Source organism: Helianthus annuus, chromosome 14 (assembly GCF_002127325.2).
Source record: "Helianthus annuus cultivar XRQ/B chromosome 14, HanXRQr2.0-SUNRISE, whole genome shotgun sequence".
NCBI classification, from domain to species: domain Eukaryota; kingdom Viridiplantae; phylum Streptophyta; class Magnoliopsida; order Asterales; family Asteraceae; genus Helianthus; species Helianthus annuus.
The window spans coordinates 42,667,922-42,694,623 of NC_035446.2; the positions used below are offsets into that span (position 1 = coordinate 42,667,922).

General features: G+C 36.7%; 2 protein-coding genes across 2 annotated transcripts; both read right to left on the reverse strand.

Annotated features, from left to right (window-relative positions):
• Window positions 1–5,151: 5,151 nt before the first annotated feature.
• LOC118486428 lies at window positions 5,152–6,742 on the reverse strand. Its single transcript, XM_035982860.1, has 2 exons — window positions 6,247–6,742; window positions 5,152–6,172 (listed from the first exon to the last, which is right to left on the reverse strand). The coding sequence occupies exons 1-2, from the start codon at window positions 6,737–6,739 to the stop codon at window positions 5,247–5,249; spliced, it is 1,419 nt and encodes a 472-aa protein (XP_035838753.1). The 5' UTR covers window positions 6,740–6,742; the 3' UTR covers window positions 5,152–5,246.
• Window positions 6,743–7,154: 412 nt separating this feature from the next.
• Window positions 7,155–12,153, reverse strand: LOC110935510 (isopentenyl-diphosphate Delta-isomerase I). Its single transcript, XM_022177890.2, has 6 exons — window positions 11,876–12,153; window positions 10,327–10,382; window positions 8,709–8,800; window positions 8,512–8,614; window positions 8,279–8,416; window positions 7,155–7,624 (listed from the first exon to the last, which is right to left on the reverse strand). Exons 1-6 carry the CDS (start codon window positions 12,049–12,051, stop codon window positions 7,371–7,373), a joined length of 819 nt encoding a protein of 272 aa, XP_022033582.1. The 5' UTR covers window positions 12,052–12,153; the 3' UTR covers window positions 7,155–7,370.
• Between the last annotated feature and the right edge of the window lie 14,549 nt (window positions 12,154–26,702).

Genomic DNA, 26,702 nt, shown 5'->3' on the forward strand with positions numbered 1-26,702 from the left:
ACGTTCTCCATAACGTTCACAATGGTCAAGCACGTGCAGAATTGAAGGGAATATGCTCCAGGAATATCGCCATGACCAAGTCCACACCGGTACTCCTGCAATACAACACCGAATTCAAAGTGAACAATCATTAGTATAAGGATCCTTAGGATGATCCATAATCCTGATCCTGAAGCACTTCTGAGGATCACTAATTGTCACAGAAGTAAGGATCACCAAACAGGATAACACTTGAGGATCACAGGTCATTAAGAAATCCTCCCCTAACAACTATACTAACTAACTATTCTAAAAGTAGTCCTTACCAGACATTTCAGATGACGAGTATTGACTGGAACTTGGGATGTGTGTGGTGAAACTCCTACCTATTGCAGGTAATCGATAAACAGTATTGATTCTTTTCTCTGATTCAGCGGTAGGGGGAGCTACTTCCTTGAAGTTTACTGCATAAGAATCAAAAAGAAGGATATTAGCAAAGGATAAAAATCTAGGGGTACATAAGAACATTTATGACCCTACCGGTGGTTAACCACTCCACCGGAAGGCTGGCACCCTCAGCAATGGAGACTCGTTTGACGAAAAAGAACTTGTGTTGCCATCCGTCCTCATTTTTAGTAGCTTTAAGAATAAGGGGTTTGTTGGAAGTCGAAAAAAGCAAAAATCGGCTAGAACCGTGAGACCGGAGGCGATAAGAGATTGGCAGGTCCTCGATACAACGGTCGGGACAGTGAAGGTTTTTGATTTGCTTAAGTACGATTAATACTCTCCAAACCATGGGCATGTTTTGAGCAAAAGAGATGCCGGTGGTCCGAAAGAATTGCATCATGAACTCGGGAAAGGGGTATCGAAGACCCAGTGAAAAAGGGTATGCTGGAAAGCAAATCCAATCTGTGGAAGAAACATCCGATCGAATTGACCGATCGAATGGTCTAAAGACTGTGTTATCAGGAAAAGCACCGGAAGCTCTCAAAGCCGCAATGTCTGCATTATCAAAGGCACAGACTTCTTTCTCGGGATTTTTCAGAAGATTCTGTTGGGTAAAAGTCTCGGATGATTCACCGGTTTGGGAATGAGTCCCGGTGGCCATGGCAGATGAAAGAAAAATTGATAAAAGATGAACAAGAAGTAGGGGATTACCTGGAGACTCTGTTGAAGATATCTGCTTTTCAAACAAGAAGAGAGAACATATAGGGGCATTATGGATCTCCATCGAGTTAAAAGCGCGTTGGAGGTTATGATGTGATTTTGACCGTCGTCTAGGTTTAATTGCTTTAATTTATGAGATAAAATTTTTAAAATATATCCGTTGGATTGGTATACCAACATATATATTTGGGGACAATTGTTATAGGTCATTTTCTGAGCGTACATATCTTGATCAATATCCTGCTTCTAATTGTTTATTTGTGACCAGGATACTGGACGGGGATATTGCTAACATCCTGGGCGATATCCTGAGGTTGATTGAATTAACCACGTGCAGGTTAAAAGCTGGGGTTTGCTAACGGTCAGATGGACTTCTTCTCCTTGAGACTCAGACAAAACAGTTGGGAGAAAGACGTTGAAGCCGGAAGATGTGGATTACAACATTCACATGTGGAATATTCGCCGGATCCCGGAATAATAGGATAGTTGGTTGCTTTCTTTTTACTATAAACAGATTGATCGGATCAGATTAAGTCAGATACACTCTTTCACACACTTTGCTCTCTAGTCTCTAGCAATCATTACACACGAACACTTGTACTCAAATCTCATTGTAACACTTAGTTGATCCGTATCATATCCTGCACTGTATCTTGAAGTTTGAAGCAATAAGAAGAACAAGGCAGCTGCGATTGTCAGCTCCCGAGGTTTTATGCCGGCGATCTAGATTGATCAAGGGCTTTCCTCGTACATCACGTGTCAACCTTTACTTTTCTGCTCATTGTTTGATCACAGATACAGCTCTATCGTGAGCCGTATCCTGAATACTGTTTTTCTAAACAACTTAACCAACACATTTTCAACACACTTTTTAGCACACTACCTCACTTAACTAATTTGATCACTTAATTTCTTCGGTAATTTTTTACCAATACAGCATTTTCGTAATTATCAGTAACTATCAAAATTACTCTACAAATGATCCTGTAGAGTAATTTTGATTTTTTGTATAGTAATTTTGTAAAATGTTCTTGTAGGGTAATTATCAAAATACTCTACAAGTGCATCAAAATTACTCTATCAAATTTACTTTACAAGTGAATCAAATTTACCCTGCAAGTTTATCAAACAACATACAATTCAAAATTACTCTACAAATGATCCTGTAGGGTAATTTTAATCTTGTAGAGTAATTTTGTAAAATGATCATGTAGAGTAATTTTGATCTTGTAGAGTAATTTTGTTAGCATTTAGTTATGAGGTTTAGCTTTATGGTTTAGTTAATTTTTAGCTTTTAGTTTGTGTGTGTGTGTGGGGGGGGGGGGTAGTGTAATTTTGATAATTACACTACAAGATCAAAATTATTCTAGAAGAACATTTTACAAAATTACTCTATAAGATCAAAATTAATCTACAATATCATTTGTAGAGTAATTTTGATAATTACCCTACAAGCAGATAATTATAAAAATGTCACCGTGTGCTTTTTGCTTTTTCATGCTATTTGTACGTTTAGTACGTTAACTTTATTTGTACAGTAACTTTCCCCTTAGCAATAACCATTGATTTCAAATATCTAAATTGGTGTGATGATTCCACATATGTCATAGTTTCTTCTTCGATTATGATTATACAATGAATCCTTATAGAATATTTTCTCTCTTTTAAAATATGGTATTATTATTAACAACTGAAAGAAATATTAGATTTTAAGGGTAAAGACTTCAACAGTCAAATTAGCCATAACTGAACGACATGAATGACTCGATCATGTAACGCATTTTAGCAAAATTTGTGTTTATACCATTTCGCTACATTCCCAATGTTATGCAATCATTATTCTTCCATATGAATGATGTTAGTGCATTGATTTCCTCCTTGGGGAATAGTTTATCAGAACAAAGAAAATCGCTTTGATGTACTGTGTATAGATTAAGTGCATATATATAGGGAGGGATAAAGTGGTGATAAAAAGTACCCCTCTCCTAAAGATATATAGGATATTTATACACACAAATTCATTTGATTTCATGTGTCACTCACATGATGTGCAATTTGGGGGATACCAACATACTGCAATGCATCTTAGATGGGATGGCTGATATATAAATATTGTTGGATTAAGTAAAGTGTTATATGCCGGTAGGTGGAGGGATATTAATTGTATTTACTGCCAATACAACATGTGGACGAGCAAATCCATACACATTGCGTCACATGCAGGCGTACAGATTTGCTCGTGTTTCATTTTATACTCACTTGGCACTGCGCAATCGTTCAGCACTTTGTCACATGTCATTTCTTGTGGTGATCACTAGTTGTGTCCTAATAATATCAAGTAAACTTTCGTTTTGCTCCCTATGGTTTGGTCACTGTAACGATTTTGCCCCAAACCTTTATAAATAGTCATTTTACTCCCGGATGTTATGATTTTATCTACAGTTTGCTCCAAGGCTCTAACTCACTTAAAACATTCAGTTGAAAGTAAAGGTATTTCAGTAACTTTATATCTGAGTATTTAATTACCTACTACTAATTCCTAAAAGAGTTAACTAATAAAAATAAAAAGATAAAATCATTGCTATTTATTCATATATGTAGAGACACATATCAAACATCACCCAATTTATCATCAATCACCTCTCACCTTCAAACATCACCCACAACCACCATTAGCACCACCATTACCGCCACCATAATCCGCCGCCGCCGCCACCACCACCACAACTCTCTCTCTCACACACACACACACTCTTACCACCACAATAATCCGTCGCCGCCACCATTACCGCCACCATCAACGTCTCTGTCTCTTTACATCTAACACCGCCGTTCAGATCTGGCCGCCGCTGCAAATCAGGCCGCCGCTGCAAACAAAGTGTTTGACTATGATGCCCTTCACCTCAGTACCACCAATCTCGTTTTTTGTGAGGTTTTTTGTTCATATCTGCAATTAGAGATCTGTTGCCGCTATACATGAAATTAGGGTTCAGACAGGGAAGAGTCTGGGTCATTGTTCCAGTATGGTTCAAGGTATTGGTGGTTTGTAAGGTAGGTGGTGGTTGATGGTGATTGGGGTGATGGTGATTGGGGTGATGGTGAATGGTGATAGTGATGTCGGGTGAGGTGGTGATTGAAAGAGGTTGAGGGTGTGAAAGATTTGTTGGAGATTAGAGGTGACGGCGACCAGGGTTTTGTTATATGCAGAGAGAGTGTAGAGAGAAGAGAGAGTTCAAAGAGAGAGAAGTTTTGTTGTATTTATTATATATAATATAATCTTTTATTTGTAGTGTTACTAAAATACCCTTAGTTATATACTTGAAGTTACCAAAATGCCCTTTCAGATAATAGATAATTTGGATAGAGTTAGAGACAGGGAGCAAAATGGAAAAATCATAGCAAACTATTAGAGTAAAATGGCTATTTTTATAGGTTTGGGGTACAACCGTTAAAGTGACCAAACTACAGGGAACAAAACAGAAGTTTACTCTAATATCAACATTAGATGTTTAAGAATGAGCTTCATGTGTCTCAGTTCATCCACATACGATCCAGACCATCGTTACTTGCATAGTTTAGGTTTGTTAAATAGAAAAAGTAAACCTAAAATCGAAATTTACAAACTATGAATGTTTTTAGAGTTGGATTAAATCTCTTTCTTTTAGATGATAGCCAAAACAATTTGTTTTGTTATGAATTATTATTCCATTAATAGATCTATTTTGTCTTGTTTTAGATTAGGGAAAATGGTAACCCAAATAAGGTAACCTCCACATAGCGGTAGCTTTACCTTTTAACTTTATACCGTTGAAGTGTTTATATATCGCTAAGGGCATGTGTAGTCATAAAGCCCTCAAAGGGGCGTTATGCGCCATGTGGCATGCCACGTCAGCAAAGGGGCTTTATGGGGCTTTATGCAATTTGGGGCCGTAGTCATAAAGCCCCTGTGTAATCATTACTCAATTAATTTAATTTTCTATTTTTTAAATAATTTATAAGTTTTATAAAATAAAAAAACATTTCATTAAATAAAAAACACTACATTAAAAATTAAAAAAAAAAGTTACACTAAAAAAAAAAATTACACCTAAAAAATAAATTTATTCTTCGGTGTCATCTTCGTTCTCTCCTTCCTCTTCGTTTTCTCCAGCATCTAAACCTACGTCTTCAAAGTTCCCGTCTTCGAATTCCTCCCCCACTTCTTCCTCGGAATCTTCGTCGTGATCATTGTTTGATCGAATTGGGCGAATCGCCCAAGCATGCTCAACCAAATCCGCCTTCAACGTGTTATGTATTTCTCTAGATCGCAGTAGTTGAGCATTTGCGAGTCTCTCTTCCGTTGTCGCTTGGGGTAGTTCGACCAAATCTTCGGGAATATAGTTTTGGCATATCGCTTTTCCATCATCCTCAATGATCATATTATGCAAAATGATGCAAGCATACATGGCCATTCGTATTTTATCCTTATGCCACATGCGACAAGGATTCCTGATAAAATGCCATCGTTGCTGTAGAACCCCAAAACACCTCTCGATGTCCTTTCTCGAAGACTCTTGTAATTTTTTAAAATACTTCCTTTTTTCATCGAAAGTTTCAGAAAACGTTTTAACAATAATCGAATACTCGGGGTAGATACCATCGCCCAAGTAGTAGCCATGCTCGTAATCGTTCCCGTTTGCATTGAAACCGGCCTTTGGTATAGTTCCAGAAATGTAGCCCTCGATTAATGGTGAAGCCTCTAACGTATTAATATCGTTAAAACACCCGGCTACACCAAAGAAGGCCGACCAAACCCAAAGGTCGTATGACGCAACACCTTGTAATACCAAAGTTGGCCCTTTTTGATCACCCCGCGTATGTTGACCTCGCCATGCGGTTGGACAATTATACCAACGCCATTGACGACAATCCAAGCTACCAATCATGCCGGGTATTCCATGCTTTTCTAGATGCACCTCATATATTTTTTGAAGGTCGTTCCAAGTGGGGTTTCTCAAATAACGTTTTCCATATAACTGGCATATTCCTAAAATATAATTTAAAAGTTACGAAAAAATAAATGTATAAAAGTAAATAAATAAAAGACAATTAAAAAATTACCATAGCAAAAATGTTCCAAGGTATCTCGGGTTGTTTTCTCCGCCATCTTCAAATAGTCGTCGTTGATGTCGTACGTGTTTCCGTATGCTAATACGCGTAAGGCGGATGTGACCTTTTGAATTGAGGTGAAGCCTAGATATCCTCGTGCGTCCATTCTTTGCTTAAAGAAATCGTACGTATTTTCCAAGTCATTGTTAATGCGCAAAAATAACCTTTGGCTCATCCGAAAACGTCGTCTAAAAACATTCGGTCCGTGAACCGGTGCCGCGTCAAAATAGTCTTTCATCAAACGCTCGTTCGCGGCTTCACGATCTCGCAAGATATAGGTGCGTCGCAAGATGGGTCGTGGAGGGGGAGGTGGCCGAATGTGCTCAAATGTTTGTAGCACAAAAGTACATGCACTCGTAACCGCTTCTTCCTCGGCCGCGTCTTCGTCGGGCGAAAAATATCTTCGGTAAATTTCGGTGAAAGACTCTTCCGACGGGGAACCCATTTTTTATAAAGTGAGACTAGTTTTTTTAAAAATATATAGAGAATGAGAAGGAGAATGGTTTGAGTTGTAAAAAAAGTGGAAGAATATGAGGTTATTTATGGTGTTAAAAATAAAAAAAAATTGATTTTTTTTTTTAATATATGACCGTTTGATAACGGTCAAAATTTAAAATAATTCAATTCCTCGCGCCGCGATAAACATAACGCTGTTTTTTTTTTTTTGGTTCATAGCGCCCCTGGGGGCGGTGTGCTAGGCGCCATATCGGCGCTATGGCTTGGTCTCGCGCCCCAGTACGTATAGTCTAAAGTCGACTAAATTGTTTCAACGGCTAAGCCGGTAATTGGTCTAGGTTGTGGTTTTCTAGATAGAATTAAGATTTTCACTAAAACCAGCTAAACCAGACTGTGAACACCTGTTGTTTAAAGTTAAAAATATATAAAAATCACATGTCGAAAGCAAATTCCAAGTTTCGAACCATCAATGGTTCGTTATTACACTCTTCAAACAACCCAAAATCTTAATGTAACATACAACAATCGACATGCTCAGATAGAGACTAAACTTCTTAAAAGAAACGACAATTGATAGCAAACCTGAATTATTAGCCCCGATCTGAATGAACAGGTGCGGTTTACATCAACTTATGGATGGTTTTCATATCAATTGCTTCAGGGAGTGTACCCTTTTTAACATGATCCCACCACTTGAACAAGAAGTTGTCAACCACTAACCTGAACCATGGAGACAACTTCAAGCCCTCCTCGCCCGCATCTGCCTTCCTTAGCAACTCTTTCAGCTGTTCTTGGTTCACATACTTGATATCCGCCACTTCATCTGGGTTTGGGTTCACAGCAACGTCTCGCACAATGAAGAGTAGGTAGTCAACTGAAAATGTATGTCAGAACGTTAGTTGGTTTTCGATCTTGGAAAGTGTTTCGGGGTCAAATCAACCCATACAACTATAGAGTAAAGTCCCGTACAAATAACTTTAACGTACTAAACGTACGAATAGCATGAAAAGGACAAAAACACGCGGTGGCATTTTTGTAATTATCTGCTTGTAGGGTAATTATCAAAATTACTTTACAAATGATACTGTAGAGTAATTTTAATCTTGTAAAGTAATTTTGTAAAATGTTCTAGTAATTTTGATCTTGTCATATCTAACCTATTTAATAAAAGGTTCATGTTCGGGTTGACATGTTTGATTTAATGGGTTGTGAGAGTTGGCATGTTTAACCTGTTTAACTAAACAAGTCAACCCACCAGCCCGTTTTAACACATTACTACTTGATTACAACACCTTTAACTCGTTTAGATAAATGGTCTAAGGGCCGTGTTCGGATTACTCAATCTAAAGTGTACACAGATTAGGGTTGATGTCTTCTTTGACACAATAACTATACGGGCGGGTTCAACGATCAACTCGACACAATTCACACCCGTAATTTGGCACATCTAAAAGTAGTCCTAATGAATTACTATAATAGACGGGAAAAATAACTCAATCTAAAGAAATATGGTAAGAAAGATGATTACGTTCATGTTCTCCCCACTTTCCATCAGATGGAGCCTTGTAGAGCATGCGACTCAAAGGAGTAAACTGATCAACCGGAACGTCTTCAGCAGGGATGCCGAGTTCATCCAACAGCTTCCTCTGTGCAGCATTTCTCACACCTGAATCCAAACAAATCAGCATGCATCTCTATTTCCATTCCTATAAAAATTCAAAATATGTAGTAGGTAGATGATTATGGAACTTTTGGCAATACCAAGACAGTTTTCAGGAATAAGCTCGGATTCTCGGTAGAGTGGATGGCTGCAACAGGTGTTGGTCCATACCAAAGGGAATGTCACCTTGGTTGCAGACCGTTGCTGCAAGTACACCACCACGTGCAACAAAGTTTAGTCATGAAAACAAAAAAAGAATTTACACAAAAAAAAAAAAAAAAAGAGTAAAGTAATCTACCTGAAGGAGTAACTCGTATTTTGAATTGAACAGAAATACGCTGAATGCTCTGTGCAGCATGTTACCTTTTTCAATCTTCTCCCATAAGTGGCCTGCAAATTCACGAAAGAAAAAAGTTTACATCGAAACGTAAACCAACTTGTATTTATACTGGCACGTATATAAAGATAAGCACGTAAAACTCGAGGAAATAAAAATGACATTTTACAAAGTTTTTAAAACGTTGAGGGGCTGTAAATGTTAATGTTGAAAGTTAAGAGGTTTACTCGGAAAACAATAAAAAAACCATTAAGTGACAAAATAGTCACTATTCATTAGTCTGTTAGAAATTAATATATACAATATACAATATATAGAATATTAGGGGTGTTTATGAACTGTTGAAACCTAATGAACTGTCAAAACTGAAGCAGTTTGGAGTTCAAAAAGGGCCCAAACACCAAAACCAAACCGTTAAGTGGCCGAGCCAGTCAACGAAGACGATTTGGTTTGTCGTGTTCCAAAATGTAGTTACCGGTTTGGCCAATAAATTCCGGCAAAACACCCGAACCGGACAATGAAATCCTCTAATGAATATGTAATAGTGATAATGTGATACGATTTGCAGATAGTGGGTTTAGTGTTAGTGGGACAGCAACTTTGTCTTTTGTTTTATTTATATTTGTTTGATGTGTCAGATTAGGTAGCTTTTTAATTATGAAAATTGGTATTTAGAGTAGGATGAGCTCGCTACCAACCGGTAACAAAAATATCGGTACCGAAAATCCCAAAAAACGGCGGTACTGAGAAAACCCGGACGATTCGGTACCGGTACTGACCAGCATTTGAAGGTAAAATTCGATAAATACAAATGCTAAATGTCAGTACCGATTAATCAAGTCGGTTCGGGAAATTCAGTACCGGTTCCGAACCGGTACCATTTGCTCATCCCTAATTTAGAGTTTGTAATTGCAGAGTGCCCTTCTCGTACTGGGTTGTTTCTGTTTTTATTTCTAGTAGTCAAATCATCCAATTTGGGTATCTATCATAATGCCACAAATAATTGGCAAAAATCTTATAGAAATCTATTACTGTATTGACATTGCAAGCATACAAAAGAACCCGCAATTACCATTTTTACATAAGTTAACAAATAAACAAATAGGGGGAGCTCCATAATGCAATAAAACATAAGTGCTTCTTACATGTATCGTAAAATTCACCCTATTAGCATTCAATGTACGAATCCATATTTGTTATCCAATGATGGGTTATAAAGAAAATTATTTCATATTTGTTTTAAAATTGTATGGAATCTTAAGTTGAGATAATTCTTACATATTTGGTTGTCTTATGTTCATAATGGATAGAAATTTACATCTTCACATTAATGTATTATTCACCATGTTATTCAAGTTTAGAAAGAAATATTAAACATTTAATAGAAGAAGCATTTCTTACAAAAATATATATATATGTGTGTGTATATTACTATTACTATATACATATATATCCTAATATTGAGCAAGTTTCTGTATATTATTTAATTCCCTAGCTTAGATAAGGTCCAGGCATTAAAGTGTCAACATTTTCAGTTTGTTCATAAAATAGAACAACATAGATACATAATCATTCTTACAGTTGTATTTGGTATCATGCCCAACCACGTTGTCGTTCTCATCCAGCAATATGCATCTGCAAAAAATTAAGATACCAAAAACTGTAATGGTCTCATTAAAGAACGTATATCAAATCTAAGATCTAGTAAATTGTAACTCAAATGAAAACATTGAACTTGAACTTTTATATGAAGATGTCCCGGACTCCTGTCATTGTGTATGTAACAAGTTTTATTTCCAACTTATGTTTACAAAAATCCTGATGACATCCCTTCAACATTTATGAGTCTAGATATATTCATTTAAAGTGTCTTGGAGCCTTTGGCAGAGAACCAAGATACCAATTTAGGAGCACATAAACAAAGACAAAATAATTTCTGTAGAAAAAAATACCAGCTTTCACATAAAGAGGGAAATCCCTCACTGTTGTTGATTAAATCAATCAGGACCCTTTGAAACACAAGGGAATTGACGGGGCCCCAAAACAAAAAACTTAACATACGTGTGTTATCTTTTTATATGTAAATCAAGACAAGACTTGATATTAAATAAATATTCATAACTTCTCAGGGCCCTTGGAAACACAAGGGAATTGACGGGGCCCACACAAGCGATTAGTTCAAAACACAAAACTTAACATATGTGTGTTATCTTTTCATATGTAAATCAAGACAAGACTTAATATTAAATAAATATTCATAACTTCATATGTGATATAACAGGATCAAGATCCTATCGTCAACAAACATCTTTATAACTTCATTAGTTGCTGTTTGCTCATTGAACGGCTCATAATAACTTTATTTTGTGAGAATTTTATTACATGAACCATCTATTCATTCAAATTCTTTGTACAAAACCACAATTGGCATGAGCACATATATGTATTTAAATTTATTTGCCCGTTGTCAATCACTATCGGAGAAGCTATAGTGTGCACTCTAATTACTAACGAGCAACACAATATTGACTGATTCAAAAAAAAAAATATGTATACAATGAAATCAACCCTCTGAGAGAGCCTCTTCTTGATCCGTCAACCAAATTACTTAATTATATCTAAAATATTTATGAATCCGACCTCCCATCCAAAGTAACTCATATCAACTATCATCTGAGTTCTGACACATCTGCAGATCCGCTACAGATGTCTCCGGTTAAACGGTTACCTAATCAACTCTAACTAACTTCAAAAAACACAAAATCCGTTGAAGCTATATCGGAATCAATCAACATAAACTCTTTTAAAACCATTAGCCTCTCAACCAAACGACGAGACGATCAACTAAATGACGGTTACCTAATCAACTCTAACTAACTTCAAAAAACACAAAATCCGTAAAACACCTAATTGATTAAACGAAAACAGATCCGATCAATCGGTGCAAAGTTGATGAAACAAAGACCTAAACAATTCACGATCATCAATCAACATCAGAAACTCATGATCATAAATCCACGCTAACTAAAATTGAAACGGAAAAATAAAAAAAAAATAAAAAAAAAAAACCTAATCGAGTAATCGAAAAAAAAATTCGGAAAACCGATTGAAGTTAAACAGAAACTTACTCATCGTCAAACATGAGGCGTCTCTGGACGGCGTCCATGCCGGAATCGTCCCCCATGGCGGCGGTTACGGTGGCGTAAGAGCGGGAGGAGGTTTGAGGAGGGTTTAGGAGGATAAATGAAGAGCGACGCAGAGTGAGTGTGGAGGCGATGGTTTTTATGGGGGGAAATTTTAACATTTTGTGGAGTTAGGGTCACATTCTTTGAGACATGATATTTATTTATTTATTTATTTTATTACATGACAATGCTGACCATGTTAAGACTATATATATCTCATGTGGGAGTATTATATTTATATGGCTGTTATGTGTGACACATAAACCCCCTTTGGTTAGAGTTATATCTTTGTTCGTTGGAGCCATTAGGCTGAAAGGTGTGGAAGGGACTTTATCAACACCACGTTAACGGTACGTCACACAGAGGCTTTATCAACGCCACGTTAACACACGTCAACGGCACGTCATATTCTTTGAGACGTGATGTTTATTTATTTTATTATTACATGACAATGCTGACTATATATCGCATTTGGGAGTATTATTATATGGCTGTTATGTGTGACACATACACCCCCTTTGGTTATATGTTTGTTTCTAAGAGTTAGACCTTTGTTGGAGCCATTAGAAATGTAAGGAAGTTATGGCGGAAAGCAGTTGTGGTCTGTTATTTATCGAGGAGGAGACTTTTATTTGGGTCAAGAGCAGAGCTTCAGGTGCCGTGATGGATTAGAATAGTTGGTTAGATTTCAATATTTTTGTATGACTATTTGTTTTATGTTTTGAAACTTTGTTTTTCAGCCTCTGGCTGGTCACTATATTTATATATAGTGGTCGTTCAAAAAAAATATATATATAGTGTAGCGTCACATGGTCGCCTAAGATGATCCACACAAGTTACAAATGTATTTAGGCATAAGCAAATATCGTAACCGTCATTGCCTTATAAAACTTCTTTTAAGAAAGGGAGCAAGCAATTAGTTAATTTTATTTAATAATTGATTGCTCTCTTTTTCTAGAAATAATTTTTTGTGTTAATCTTGCGTCGGATAATGGTCGTGAGATCTAACACTTATAACAAGACTAACAATATGTTTCCTGTCTCATATTATAGACACTAGTGATAAAAAACGTCGCCTCGTTGCGGCGAACTTCTTTTGTTATTTAGTATGTGTTTATATGTGTTTGAAATCATTACGAGCGCGTTGCATACGGAAGCACTGACAAAAATAAAAATAAAATATAGAAAAAAACACTAAAAAATAACCGAAAGAAAATCAACTAAAAAAGTTGTATGGTAATGATGTTGTTCGGTAGAAGCCCGTAGTCAGAGATGAGCAAATAGTAATGGGTACTGGTACCGAATTTCCTGAACCGAAAGATCCTAAGTACCAATTCGGTACTGACGTTTGGCGTTCCTAGTACCGGTTCGCTACCGGTTTTTACCTTCATATACCGATATCGTAACCGGTATTTTCGGCACCAATACCGATTCGGTATCAGTTGGCACCGAGCTCATCCCTATCCCTGAAGCTAAAAAAAGTTGTACGATATCGTAACCGGTATTTTCGGCACCAATACCGATTCGGTATCAATTAACACCGAGCTAATCCCTACCCCTGAAACTAAAAAAAAGTTGTACGATACTGTTGGTGTTCGTACGGTACCGGTGATCAGGGATGAGCAAATGGTACTGGGTAGCAGTACCAAATTTCTCGAACTAAAAGATTATCAAACTCAATCCGGTACCGACTTTTGGCGTTTTATGTACCAGGCTGGTGCTGGTTTTACCTTCATGTACTAATAACGAACCGGTATTTTCGATGTAAGTACTGGTTAACACCAAGCTTATCAGACGTAAAAAGTAAAAGAGATAACAATTATTATAATATTAAGATAATAAAAGTATAAAAAAAACTAATATAGTATTTTATTATACTGTAGTTTACTGTTCCTTTGCTTCATTTATTAATATATAGGACAATATATAGGACAATTACAACTTTTTGTGAAAAAATTGGCTTAACTACAACAAAACTTATATGAGTCACCAAGTATATCAATGTATCTACGTATACAAGTGATTATACATATCATTTATCTACGTATATAAGTAATTATACATTATACATTTACTATTACTACGTATAAGTCACTAATTATATCATTTATCTACGGATACAAGTATTTATACATTTACTATTACTACTAGTACTAAGTCGTACTTTTAATCATGTAGGTTATATTTATTAGATAAAAAACAAAAGGAATGTAAAGATCTTAATTATATTATTATAACTGATTCTAAGTTTTGGAGTCAAGTCTTCTTATTCACATTATAACTGATTCTAAGTTTTGGATTCAAGTCTTCTTATTCACAATTAGAAAACAAGACATTATTTCTTTCAAGTCCAATTTTATTCTATTATTATATTTTATTTTATACATATCAATTTAAACTCTCGATGAATATTAAAACCAATTTTTCAAGTTATTATATTAATCTTTTTAATTTCCATTTTAACTTTTTATTTATACTTTAAAAAATATACATTTTTAACTCACTTAGTTTAATTTTCTTTCGATAACTCGCGTTTTTAATTTGTTAAAATTTAAATATGTGATTGTGTTTAATATGTTTTTATCGGTACATCTATATAAACTTTGTCAATTTAAACTCTCGGTGAATAGTAAAATCAAAATTTCATGTTATTACATTTACTTCTTTTTAATTTCTATTTTCACCTTTTATTTATACTTAGAAAAAAAATACATTTTTAACTTATTTAGTTTATTTAGTTTGATTTTCTTTCGATAACTAGCATGTTTATTTTTATTAAAATTTGAATATGTAATTGTGTTTAATATGTTTTTATCAGCGCTTCTATTAAACTTTGTTGAAAAAGAGTTTTAATCAAAATAGTACGGTGACAAACCAAACCGAACCGAACCGGTTCCGGCGTCGGCACGGGGATTGTCTATCATTATCGTAATATCGATATTGGGCACACGTATTGTGACATTTGTGCCATTTCGACCATCGTACAAATACGAATCCAATGAAATCTTGTGTTTCCTTATTGGGATTTGTATAAATACATGAGACAATTGCACATGTCAATTCTTGTTCGATTTCAAGCTTTAAATCACTTTCTGGAAAGTTATACGCAAATTGATGCGTAAACGTAATCAGTTTAACGCGACAAACACTCTGGAACAGTGACATAGGCTTAACATACCTTAAATAACCTTTACATAACTTAGAAATAAGTTTTAAAGGGTTTGATGTGTCGAAAACAAGTTTTTCGATCACAGGGACTATTTACGACAAACTGCGAAAGTATGCCGATTCGTATAGAAAAAAACATTTCGAAACTTTATTATAAGCTAAACATACCCTAAATATCCTTTACATAGCTCAGAAATAAGCTTTGAGGGTTCATTATGCGAAAAAGTGCTTATTTGATCAATAGGGACTAAAAGCGTCAAAAAGTGCATAAGTTTGCATTTACGCGCATATCTTACGTTCTGAACATATTCGGACATCCGAAAAATTTTTGTAATTGTAACACCCCAGTGTTTCGAAATTCAAAGTCAAAGTCAAGATTGAAGTCAAAGGAGGAAAAGATCGTTAATAGCAATCTGTCTCTCCTTGCTCAATCCCTGTTTGACTTCTTTGACTGTAGTTAATCTATTTTATGTTTTACGTTAGTTGTATTATGTGGAGTAATTAATTACAATCTAAGTAATCGAAGTATATTTCTCAATACGAACCGCTTTACGACTGTGAATAATAGGAAGTAACAATGCGATAAAGTTAATTAAACGCAAATAGAACTAATCTAATCATCATCGCGCTCGCAAACTCGAATATACGCATTTTAGGTTACTGTTATACGTGTGTGTGCCTTATGTGTTACTTGTGCATGTTTCTTTATGTTATGTGTGGTAATCAATCGAATCGCAATCGCAAACCGAATACGAAATAGGGACACTTGTATGTTGATATAATAGTTGGGATTAAAAGTAATTTGAATAGGAAACTCTATCGCACTCACATCGCTTGCAATCGAAATCAAAATATCAAAAATCATCGCGCCGAACACTCAAATCAGGCAGCTGATCGATCAGGTTACTAGCCGATCGAACAGCCAGCCGATCGAACTGCTGTCCGATCGGACAGGTTGACCGATCGTGCTGCCTGACCGATCGGCCAGCCTTAATAGGTCAGCCTTTACCTCTTTGGCATCCTATAAATACCCCTGTCATTGTCAAACTTTCTACTTTTGGAAACCTCTGTCCGACCAGCACGCTCAGCTCACTTTTTCTCAGATTTATCTCGATTCCGGTAAGATTTCGTCCTAAATCTTGTACTTTCTTGATCTACACGCACTCCTACGCCTTTCTATCTTTTAATTCTTAACTTTTAACCGTGAAATCATCAAGATTCAAGTGTTCTAGGATGATGTCATCGTGGTATTCTTGAAGAACTTCATGTTTTGGCCTCAATCCATCAAGAATAACTTGGATCTAACTGATTTTCACATAAACAAACAAAGATCCTTCACAGATCTAAACATAATCACGGTAAAAGGGATTGAAAGATGGTTTTCCAACTTTGTTTCAACTCTTTTACACTCAATACCTCCAAAACCGATAGAAACGGAGCTTGTGCCGACTTACTAACCATTTCGGTGGTTGCGTGACTCAAGATCCGGAATCTATCGACGAGGTTCACCGATTTCGGGTTAAACGTTAAACACCGCCTCGAACCGTTCACCAACCGGATTTGGGTGATTCCTGTCCGAACAGGAGAACCAAGTAAAGACGAGGTTTCTGTTGTTTGACTCGTTGTCAAAATACCTCGATAAAACGACAAACAATCAGAACAACCAAGTGTTAGACGAACAGGCCGACCAGGTCAGGGTGCTGACCGATCGGATTGCTGTCCGAACGGACAGCCAGCCGATCAGACAGTCAGCCGATCGACTGGCCAGCCGATCGGCTAGCACATGGTCCCACACTTAATCAATTTGTTTAAAGTTGGGTATCGAACGAACGGCTAACCGATCGGACTACCGTCCGATTGGATTACTCTTCGGATCATGAGATACTTGACTTCAACACTTAATCGACTTTTCAACATGTTCGATGCACGGAAATGCCACCCGATCGAACTACTGTCCGATCGAGTGCCTTCTGTTGAGAACTTGTTTACACTAAGGTACCTAGCCGATCGGGTCGCCGACCGATCGAACGATCGTCCGATCGACCGACCTGAAAGGCAAAGATACTTCAAGGTTTTCAAATGCTACAACGAAAACTTCAAAAGTCAAACCATCATACACAAACACATCCTTCTCAAAGGAAGAGACAATCCACTCGAACAGCCATCCAATCGGACCCCCGTCCGACCGGACAACTGTCCGAACGGACTGTCAACCACACGGCCAGCCGTCCGATCGGACTACCGTCCGATCGACCAGCTGTCCGATCCATCGACACTTGTTTCCGTTTTACGCATTGCTTATCGTTATACTATCGAACTATTCAGGCTAACCTTACTCTCAAGCGCTCCCTTCAATCCATCAACCGCTGTGAGTATACTCGATCCCTTTTTGCTTTATGCACTTTTGGGTGTTACATACGTTACTTATACGAAATCACATCGAACACACTACACAATATTTTAAACGCTAATCGTTACCGCATGTTATACGTGACTTAATGAATGCTTCTTGTTATGTTTACACATGGAATGCTGTCTACATGCCTTAACGACGATAGTACTATAGTTTGGACTCAGTACCCGTTCAGCATTTTAGTTAGTTTTATTTTTCTAGTAATTTATCTTATGAAACGTTTTTAATAAATCATGACGAATAGGATTGTAAATAAATAAAAATACAACTTAAATAAAGAATCTTGGAAATCCCGACACTCTATCACAAGTCCAAAAACCTTCTCTTCTACCCATTCCATTTGGGAGTGAAAAGGCCACATTATAAAGAGTTTTGCTTGAGGACAAGCAATGATTCAAGTGTGGGGGTATTTGATGTACACAAAATGCAACATATAAATTACATCAATTGTGGCACAAAACTACCCCTTTTTTAGTACTAATGTTGGAAAAAGTGTGCTTTTGTCTTACTTTTGTATTTTCAGGATTAAATGAGCTCAAATGAACAAAAGAAGCAAAAATACAGCTAAATCTAACATAAATACAAGAAAAGGAACAAACGTGGCATGCCCGACCTCCCGACAGCACCTTCCCAAAGCAAAACAAGAAGACAGAAGACTGAACAGCACGGGGGCGTGCCCAAGTGTCAGCAGAAAAGACACAGTGGTAGAAGCTTCTACTGCCCACCACGGGGCTGTGCTCAGCGGACATGGGGGCGTGGTCAACTGTTGCAGACGCATTTAATGAAATTGCGAATTGCAATTAATGAAGAGAGAGACTTGGATAGACACCACGGGGCCGTGCCCAAGCTTCTGTTCAGCCTATAAATAGGAGTGCTTGGAGCTCTTGCAACTCATCCCTTGGCACACCACCTCTCTCACACTTCACCCATGTCACACCCCAACCGATGGCGGAATCATCAGGGCATGGCACTGAGCAAAACAGATTGTCCAGAAGTTTCCATAACAATTATTATCACTATTCAATTTATATAATACGTCCCATACCGTACCTCAAATAGCAAACAAATTATTATAGATAACATCAAGTCAAATATTCTGTTCCGACAACTCAGATTTTAAATATAAAAAAATTGTTCAAATGCTTCTAGAGACTCGATCTGCAAGATCTACAGACAACTATGCTCTAGACGCTTATTCTAAGCTCGCCTTCCTAGCAGATAAGCATCCTAATTGCCTGCCACATACGTTAAAATAAAGTCAATACATAAAATGTAAAGGTGAGCATACAAGTTTGATAATAGCATAATAGAGTTCGAAATAGTTTACGCATAACCAGCACGTACACAGAGGAAAACGAAGCATGTTAATTATCGACATGGATCTATCGATACCAATGACTGCGGGTTGACTGCCTGAGGCAATTCGCAATACATGATTACCACCGTAATCCATGCAAGTAATTGTCCTTAACAACCCCCGTGTGAACGGGTGCTGAGTCCAAACTATAGTACTATCGTCGTTAAGGCAGGTAGACAGCATTCCACGTGTAAACATAACAACAAGCATTCATTTAGTCACGTAATACATGCGGTAACGGTTAGCGTTTTAAATGATTGAGTAGTGTGTTCGATGTGATTTCGTATAAGTAACGTATGTAACACCCAAAAGTGCTAAAATCAAAAAGGGATCGAGTATACTCACAGCGGTTGATGGATTGAAGGGAGCGCTTGAGAGTAGGGTTAGCCTGAATAGTTCGATAGCATAACGATGAGTAACGCGTAAAACGAATACAAGTGTTGATGGGTCGAACAGCCTGGTCGATCGAACGGTAGGTTCGATCGGACGGGCTGTTCGTTCGGTTTGACAGTCCGTTCAGACAGCCTGTTCGGTCGGCCGGTGGGCTCGATCGGTTGGACTGTTCGAGTGGATTGTTTCTTCCTTTGTGTAGGATATGTTTGTGTATGATGGCTTGTCCTTTTAAAGTTTTCGTTGTAGTATTCGAGAACATTGAAGTGTCCTTACCTTTCAGGTCGATCGATCGAACGGGTCGTTCGATTGCTTAGGTACTTCAGTAATAAGTCCTCAGTAGGATGTCACCTGATCGGACGGCATGTTCGATCGGGTGGCACTCCAATACGTCGAACGAGTTGAAAATCGATTAAATGTTGAAGCATAGTATCTCATGATCCAAAGAGTAATTCAAATCAAACCGTACTTCGATCGAACAGCACTTCGTTCAATACTAGACTTCATGAAATTGTTAAAGTGTGGGACCATGTGCTAGCCGATCGGCTGACATGTCTGATCGGTTGGGCTGTTCGTTCGAACTGCCTGTCCGATCGGTCAGCATCCTGACCTGGTCGGCCTGTTCATCTAACACTTGGTTGTTCTGATTGCTTGACGTTATATCGAGGTATTTTGACAGCGAGCTGAACCATGGAACCTTCGTTCTTACTTGTTTCCCCTGCTCGGACAGGAATCACCCAAGTCCGGCCGGTGAACTGTTCGGAACGGTAGTTTGACGTTTAACCCGAAATCGGTGAACCTCGTGGATAGAATCCCGAATCTCCAACCGCACAACTACTAGAGTGATTAGTGAGTGGGTTCAAGCTCCGTTTCTACCGGTTTGAAGGCATTGAGTGTAAAAGAGTTGAAAGAAAGTTGGAAAATCCATCTTTCAATCTTTTCCACCGTGAATATGTTTAGATCTGTGGTAGATCTTTGTTTGTTTATGTGGAAATCGGTTAGATCCAAGCTATTCTTGGTGGATTGAGGCCAAAACATAAAGTTCTTCAAGAACACCATGATGACATCATCCTAGAATGCTTGAATCTTGATAGTTTCACGGTTAAAAGTTAAGATTTGAAAGATAGAAAGGTGTAGAAATGTGTATAGATCAAGAAAGTACAAGATTTAGGATGAAATCTTACCCGGACTGAAAGAAATCTGAGGAAAGGTGAAGAGCAAGAGCTGGTCGGTCAGAGAGTTTACAAAAGTGGAAAGAATGACAATGACAGGGCTATTTATCGACTTCCCAAAGAGGAAAGGACTGGCCGATCGGCCAGGCATCCCGATCGGACAGCCTGCTCGATCGGACAGTCCGTCCGATCGGCTGGGCTGTTCGATCGGCTAGGAGCCTGATCGATCAACAGCCTGTTTCGAGCGTTCGGTGCGACGATTTCTGATATTTCGATTTCGATCAAAGACGATACGAATACGATAGAGTTTCCGATTCAATTTACTTTTAATCCCAACCGCTATATCTACATACAAGCATCTATATTTCACACTATCTTTCCGCCACCATTTATCATGATTCGATTTCGATTGAGTTTCGAATTCCGATTCGATTGATCGCCACACATAACATAAAGTAAACACGCACAGGTAACACATAAGGCACACACACACGTATAATAACCCAAAGTTGCATAATTCGAGTTTCGAGTTCGATGATGATTCGATTAGCTTGATTATTGATTGATTGACTTATCGCATTGTTACTTCCTATTATTCACAGTCGCAAATCGTTTCGCGTCGATAAACATTCGATTACTTTGATTAATAACACTTACTCCACATAATACAACTAACAGAAACACCAACATAGAATAGACAAACTATAGTCAAAGAAGTCAATCTTGACTTTAACTTTGACTTTGACATTCGGTAACACGGGGTGTTACAACCCACCACCCACCACCATCACAACACCATTATCCACCACCATCATCCATTGTCCATCATAGAGTGTGTGAGTCGTCTCAGGATCCAAGATTGATCGTAAGAGTTCTTGACAATCAAAGGCCATGTTTGCCTAAGTCTCTTACATCACTTGGTGAAGACAAGTGTTTAGTGTAATACTTTTTATTTTTAATCTATTGCACTTTTTAATTGGTTTTGTATTAATGACTTTAATTACCAGTTTCTTATGTTGAAGGTGATTCTTCCTTATCGTTTGTCCGTGGTGTCTTGGCATTATTTTACTGTCTATATAAAATAAAAGATTTTCACCATTCATATCTCCACGGTCTATATGGATGTATGTTGGCTACTTGGTCAGGGGTTAAGGGAACGGTTTGGTAAGAGTCTTGCCATTGTTCAGTGTATAGATCCTGCAAAGGACCTGGGTCAAATTTAGTAGGACCTCCTTCAATACCCAACGGTATTGGATGGCGGGGGTCCAAACTCTTTAATCCCCTCATAAGTTAAACTACTATTAAAACTTTAACCCGGCTACTTAAGACTGTATCCCTGCTGACTCAGACTACTTAGCCGAGGGTAACGTCGCCTTCAAAAGTGGGGCCTACCACATTATGCATTAATAACTTAATTAATTATCTTTCAATAATCCGACCCTTTAGGATTGTATCCTTGTTGACTCAAACTACTGGGTTGAGGGTAACGTCACCTTCAAAAGAGGAGCCTACTACAATAACTAAGATAATCTCTTAAACAAGTGCAAACGTGCGAAAATAATCAAAGGTTATACTACACACGAGTCGGATCCAAGTGATTCATCTTGTCTATCTGTTTTTACTTTTATTTTCTTTTTCAGCATTTTAGTTAGTTTTATTTTTCTAGTTTAAAAATCTTTTTCTAACATTTTGAGTTGATTAGACGTTGAGAATAAACCGGTACTAAAAGCTCTTGTGTCCTTGGACGACCTCGGTATCTTACCAACAATATACTACGTCCACGATGGGTGCACTTGCCCATATGTGTGTTTAGTGTTAGTGAATATTGTGACAACTGGTAAAAATAAGGGTAATTCTGTACAACTTAAACACTTGATTTAACGCTTAATTATATTCATTACGATTTAATTATTTCATGATTAGGTCGTACAAAGACTAGCAATCATAGGGCATGGTTATATATGTCAAACAACAATAATACAATCGCCATGTCGCGAGAAAACCGCAAACTATGTCCTAATATGTTGGCAAAATGTTGAAAACACTATTCACCTAAACACATTATTCATGCCAACAAGTTTCGAAAACTGTCGGAACGAGCGACGAAGGGCATGAACGCACTAGGTATACGAAATACAAATAAAAACCCCTAACTAGGGGCACCAAATGAAAAAGCATATAAACTTTCAAAAAAAATGTATATTTATAAGGTGTTCGTTCTGCGCCAAACTATAACAAAATAAAATATCTGTGACACAAAAAAAAATCAGCATTTTAATGTCCGTAGGGATACGTAAATAATATATTACATCTTAAATAAGCTTGAGGATATCAATGGGATATCCTAAATATTAACTCCCGGTGCTACGCCGCAACTTTTACACATTGTCCAAGTTCGAAGCCGATAGGCGAATAAATTATATTCCTACCATCCAATCTCCTAAACTAAAAGGCTAGCAAACTAGTTAGCGATATCTCGGCGTCATAAACGCCTTAAATAAACGCCATAGCATCGATGGTAAAATAGAACCATCGCTCCCGGTATGATATAACACCTTTTATATAACACCCGATATTGAACCGACGGATAAACCAGTGTCATTTTTACCATCTAAAACCTATACCCACTAAACTAGTTAAGACTAGTTAACACCCTAATCTATCGTTAATATGTGAATTATTCAAGACACACACTAATTGCTTAAATATATCAACACATATTATAAGTGCACATGTTTAAATGAAAAAAATAAATAAAAAAATCCATCCACCATACTCTAGCATTCTCGGCTAACCTCCACTTGACTTGAATGGATTTTGTATGATTATAAGGCATGGTTTAGAGATTTTGTAAGACTTGAAACTTGCAAGTTATAACCTACCATTCTATCATCCATACCTTCAAAAAAAAAAAAAAAAATCAAAACATCTCTCAACTCCTTCCCCTTGTCACGGTTCCCACACCTCACACTAGACCACCCCTTTTCAATCTTTGAACACCCTAATTCAAGCCTTCCTAGCACATTTCAAGACAATCTAAAGAGGTTCAAGCCATAAGGGACCACTTTAGAGCTTTACACCTTTATCATCTTCATCCTAGAGATTATTTACATTTGCAAAGTTGTATGACACTTCTTACCATTTTTTTTAGCTTCTTTTATTATGTAGATTTATAAAGTACAAAGTGTTCATCTTGAACTTCAACAAAACAAAGCTTAAAAACTCTAATCACCACTTAAAAAGTCTATAATAATTATATATTATGTGTGAGTTATGTTGTTATGTGCTAGATGATGTTTTACATATGTATATCTTGTTAAAGTAGGTTATTTACATGAATGATCATGCATGTTTAAGAAAAAAAATAAAGATATAAACATTTTGATGTTTAAATCTAACCAAGGTCATCAATCCTATGATCCATAAACTTTACTACAATCTAAAAACAAGTTACAACATATATGTGATTTTTGTAGAAATTAAAGACCGTGATTTTTACTAAGATTATGTTAAAAAGTGGTCTTAACAAGTAGTTAAAAAGGAAGAACAACATGGGGGTTCTTAAGAAATAATATGTTTTTTTTAGATCTTGTTAATATGATCTAAAAATGATAGCATATATTTTAAAAAGTGTGTTTAAAAATATATAAAAAGTTCATGGAAACGAGGATGTTAAAAGTAGGATTATTCATGCAAAGTGATGGAATGGAACTTGTTTGGATTGATCATGATTAAGGGTGCTAAACATGCTTATAAACGTGTTTTAAAAACGTGGGAAAACGCCATAGTTTAGGGGAAATTATGGCAAAATTTTCTAAAATATTAGTCGCGATTAAAATGGGATTAACGGGGTGATTAACATGGTTAATCGCGATTAGTAAACTTAATTATGATTAACGACCCTAATCATGATTATAGAAACCCTAATGATAATGGTTAAGCATTTACCATACAAGAGTTTACTTAAATACTTGAAAGTATTTTTAATAAGTAAAAGGGTGAAAAGTTAAATGTATAACAATAAATATAATTTTTGTAAAAATTATATATATTTAAAAAAAACCAAAGATTGGCATATAATGTGTGTATATTATGTGTATGTAGTAGTGGTAGGAAGAATACATACCAAATATAAAAATACACTACACTTGGAAAATACACCAAACTTATACACATGAGGCTCCATGTATATTGTGGTTAAAACAAATAAACGGACAACGAAACGCGGATGAACGGACACCAAACAAATCGAATTTTAACAATAAGTAGTAACAAGACAATATATATATATATATATATATATATATATATATATTTGAACCGACGCAAAATATATATAATAAACGCTCTATCGAACAAGGGGCGTTGTCATCGGTAAAGGCTATCCTAGCGTCTCGATCCGGAGCGTGAAATAATCGGACAACACTTTATGCTTCGTCGGCAAAACGAATAATTCCGACACAAAAGTTATATGAACCGAACATTATGACAAGTCTTAAAAAAATATTTTAGACACTTGACATATAATACCGACAACGAAAAACCGGAAAGTTTAACAATAAAAATAACACTAAGTGTGATTATAAAAGTTACTAGCATAATTAATAAAAGATTACTAAAAATGCATGAACATAAATATTGGGCTAAAACAATTAATGTTGGGCTAAAATAACATAAATATTGGGCTAGGCTCAATACCTTAAAAACATGGCAAAGGCCCATTCCATAAACACTGAATAAGCCCACTTACAAAAATAATATGGGCTAGGCCCAAATACAATAATAACATGGGTTAGGCCATGGGCTAGGCCCGATGACAAAATGTGTGAACTAAGCTCAATAACACAAAAGGTGGGATAGGCCCAATGTAAAATACATGTATATTTTTATAAATATATATTGTACAAGTACGTTATAAATATGGTATACCTACACGTATAATATGGTATACCTACGCGTATAATACGGTATACCTACACGTATAAATACGGTATACGTACACGTATAAAGCGCAAAAATACAAGTATACATACGGTATATGTATATGTATAAAAGACTCTAGTACATGATGATATACTCACATACACTTGTTGAAGTGTACTCTCTCACTAATGTCGTACACATACGACAACGTATTTCGACGTTAAAAATAAATATTTTCAACGCTTTTATCAATTAAAGAATTACACTTATATTTGTATAACAAATATAAAGTCTCGAATCAAAGTACACCAGGAACAAATGCCAACGTATTATTAAACTACACAAGTGTTCCAAAAACGAAATGAAAATAACAAACATTCAAGATGAACAACGAGTACAAAGTCTAAGAAAGACCGACGTGTCTAATGAGTAGAACCCTTGTAGGTTGACTCGCGTTTACGGAACACGTTGCTAGAATATCTCTCTCAGGAACGCAAAACAGTGAGTTCATGTCCCCCTTTTCTCTTAACTATTTTCGGATTTATAACTCTCGGGGGTGAAATACATGTTACATATGTTTCAATGGTATGATTTGGCTATGAAATGAACTATTAGATCATGTGAGCATTGGCTGAAACTGAAATGCCAATAACTCTCATAAGAATCATGGACAAAGGTTAGATCTAATGGGTACGGCCGAGCCCCACTCATGGTCCATTTGTGACTACTTGGAGTGCTTTTGTGTCCCAGTCGAGGTGATTCGACAACAGTCAAGGTGATTTGACACAGTCAAGGTGACTTGACACAGTTAAGGTGATGTGACACAGTCGAGGGGATTCGACACAGTCGAGGGGATTCGACACTTATAATAGCCCACTCGGGTTGGTTACTCCCTATGTCTTCACATATATTAATGTCCTTGCAAAACATTAATTGAACTGTTCATACACGCTTTACATACCTATTTTCAAAGGAATCTCTCAAATGTTTACAAGTTTATTGGAACTCATACAAAACGCATGAACTCGCTCAACTTTTGTTGATGTTTTCAAAATTACATGTATTTCAGGAAACAAGATGGATCTTGGGCGCGGGTGTTGTTTTCAAGGTGTAAATTTCAAGTTTAGATGTCATCCACTTTAGTTTGTTTGTAACTTAACTGGAGGTCATGTTGATTGAAACTTAAATGACTTGTGATTGTAATGTTTTGAACTTTTGAATGGATGAACATCATATTAATCATATAGTTGTTTGTTATAATTGAATGCAATGAAAACTGATCAAGTCACACACACACGCTTTCGCAAAAGTCAGGGTGTGACAGGTTGGTATCAGAGCTTCGATTGT

Coding starts and splice junctions, on each gene's coding strand:
- LOC118486428 (XM_035982860.1), bottom strand. CDS start 6,739: ATGGGTTCCCCGTCGGAAGAGTCTTTCACCGAAATTTACCGAAGATAT. Junction 6,173..6,246: donor CTTGGAACATTTTTGCTATG/GTAATTTTTTAA, acceptor ATTATATTTTAG/GAATATGCCAGTTATATGGA.
- LOC110935510 (XM_022177890.2), bottom strand. CDS start 12,051: ATGTTAAAATTTCCCCCCATAAAAACCATCGCCTCCACACTCACTCTG. Junction 8,801..10,326: donor GCATGATACCAAATACAACT/GTAAGAATGATT, acceptor GTGAATTTGCAG/GCCACTTATGGGAGAAGATT. Junction 7,625..8,278: donor AAAGTGGGGAGAACATGAAC/GTAATCATCTTT, acceptor ATACATTTTCAG/TTGACTACCTACTCTTCATT.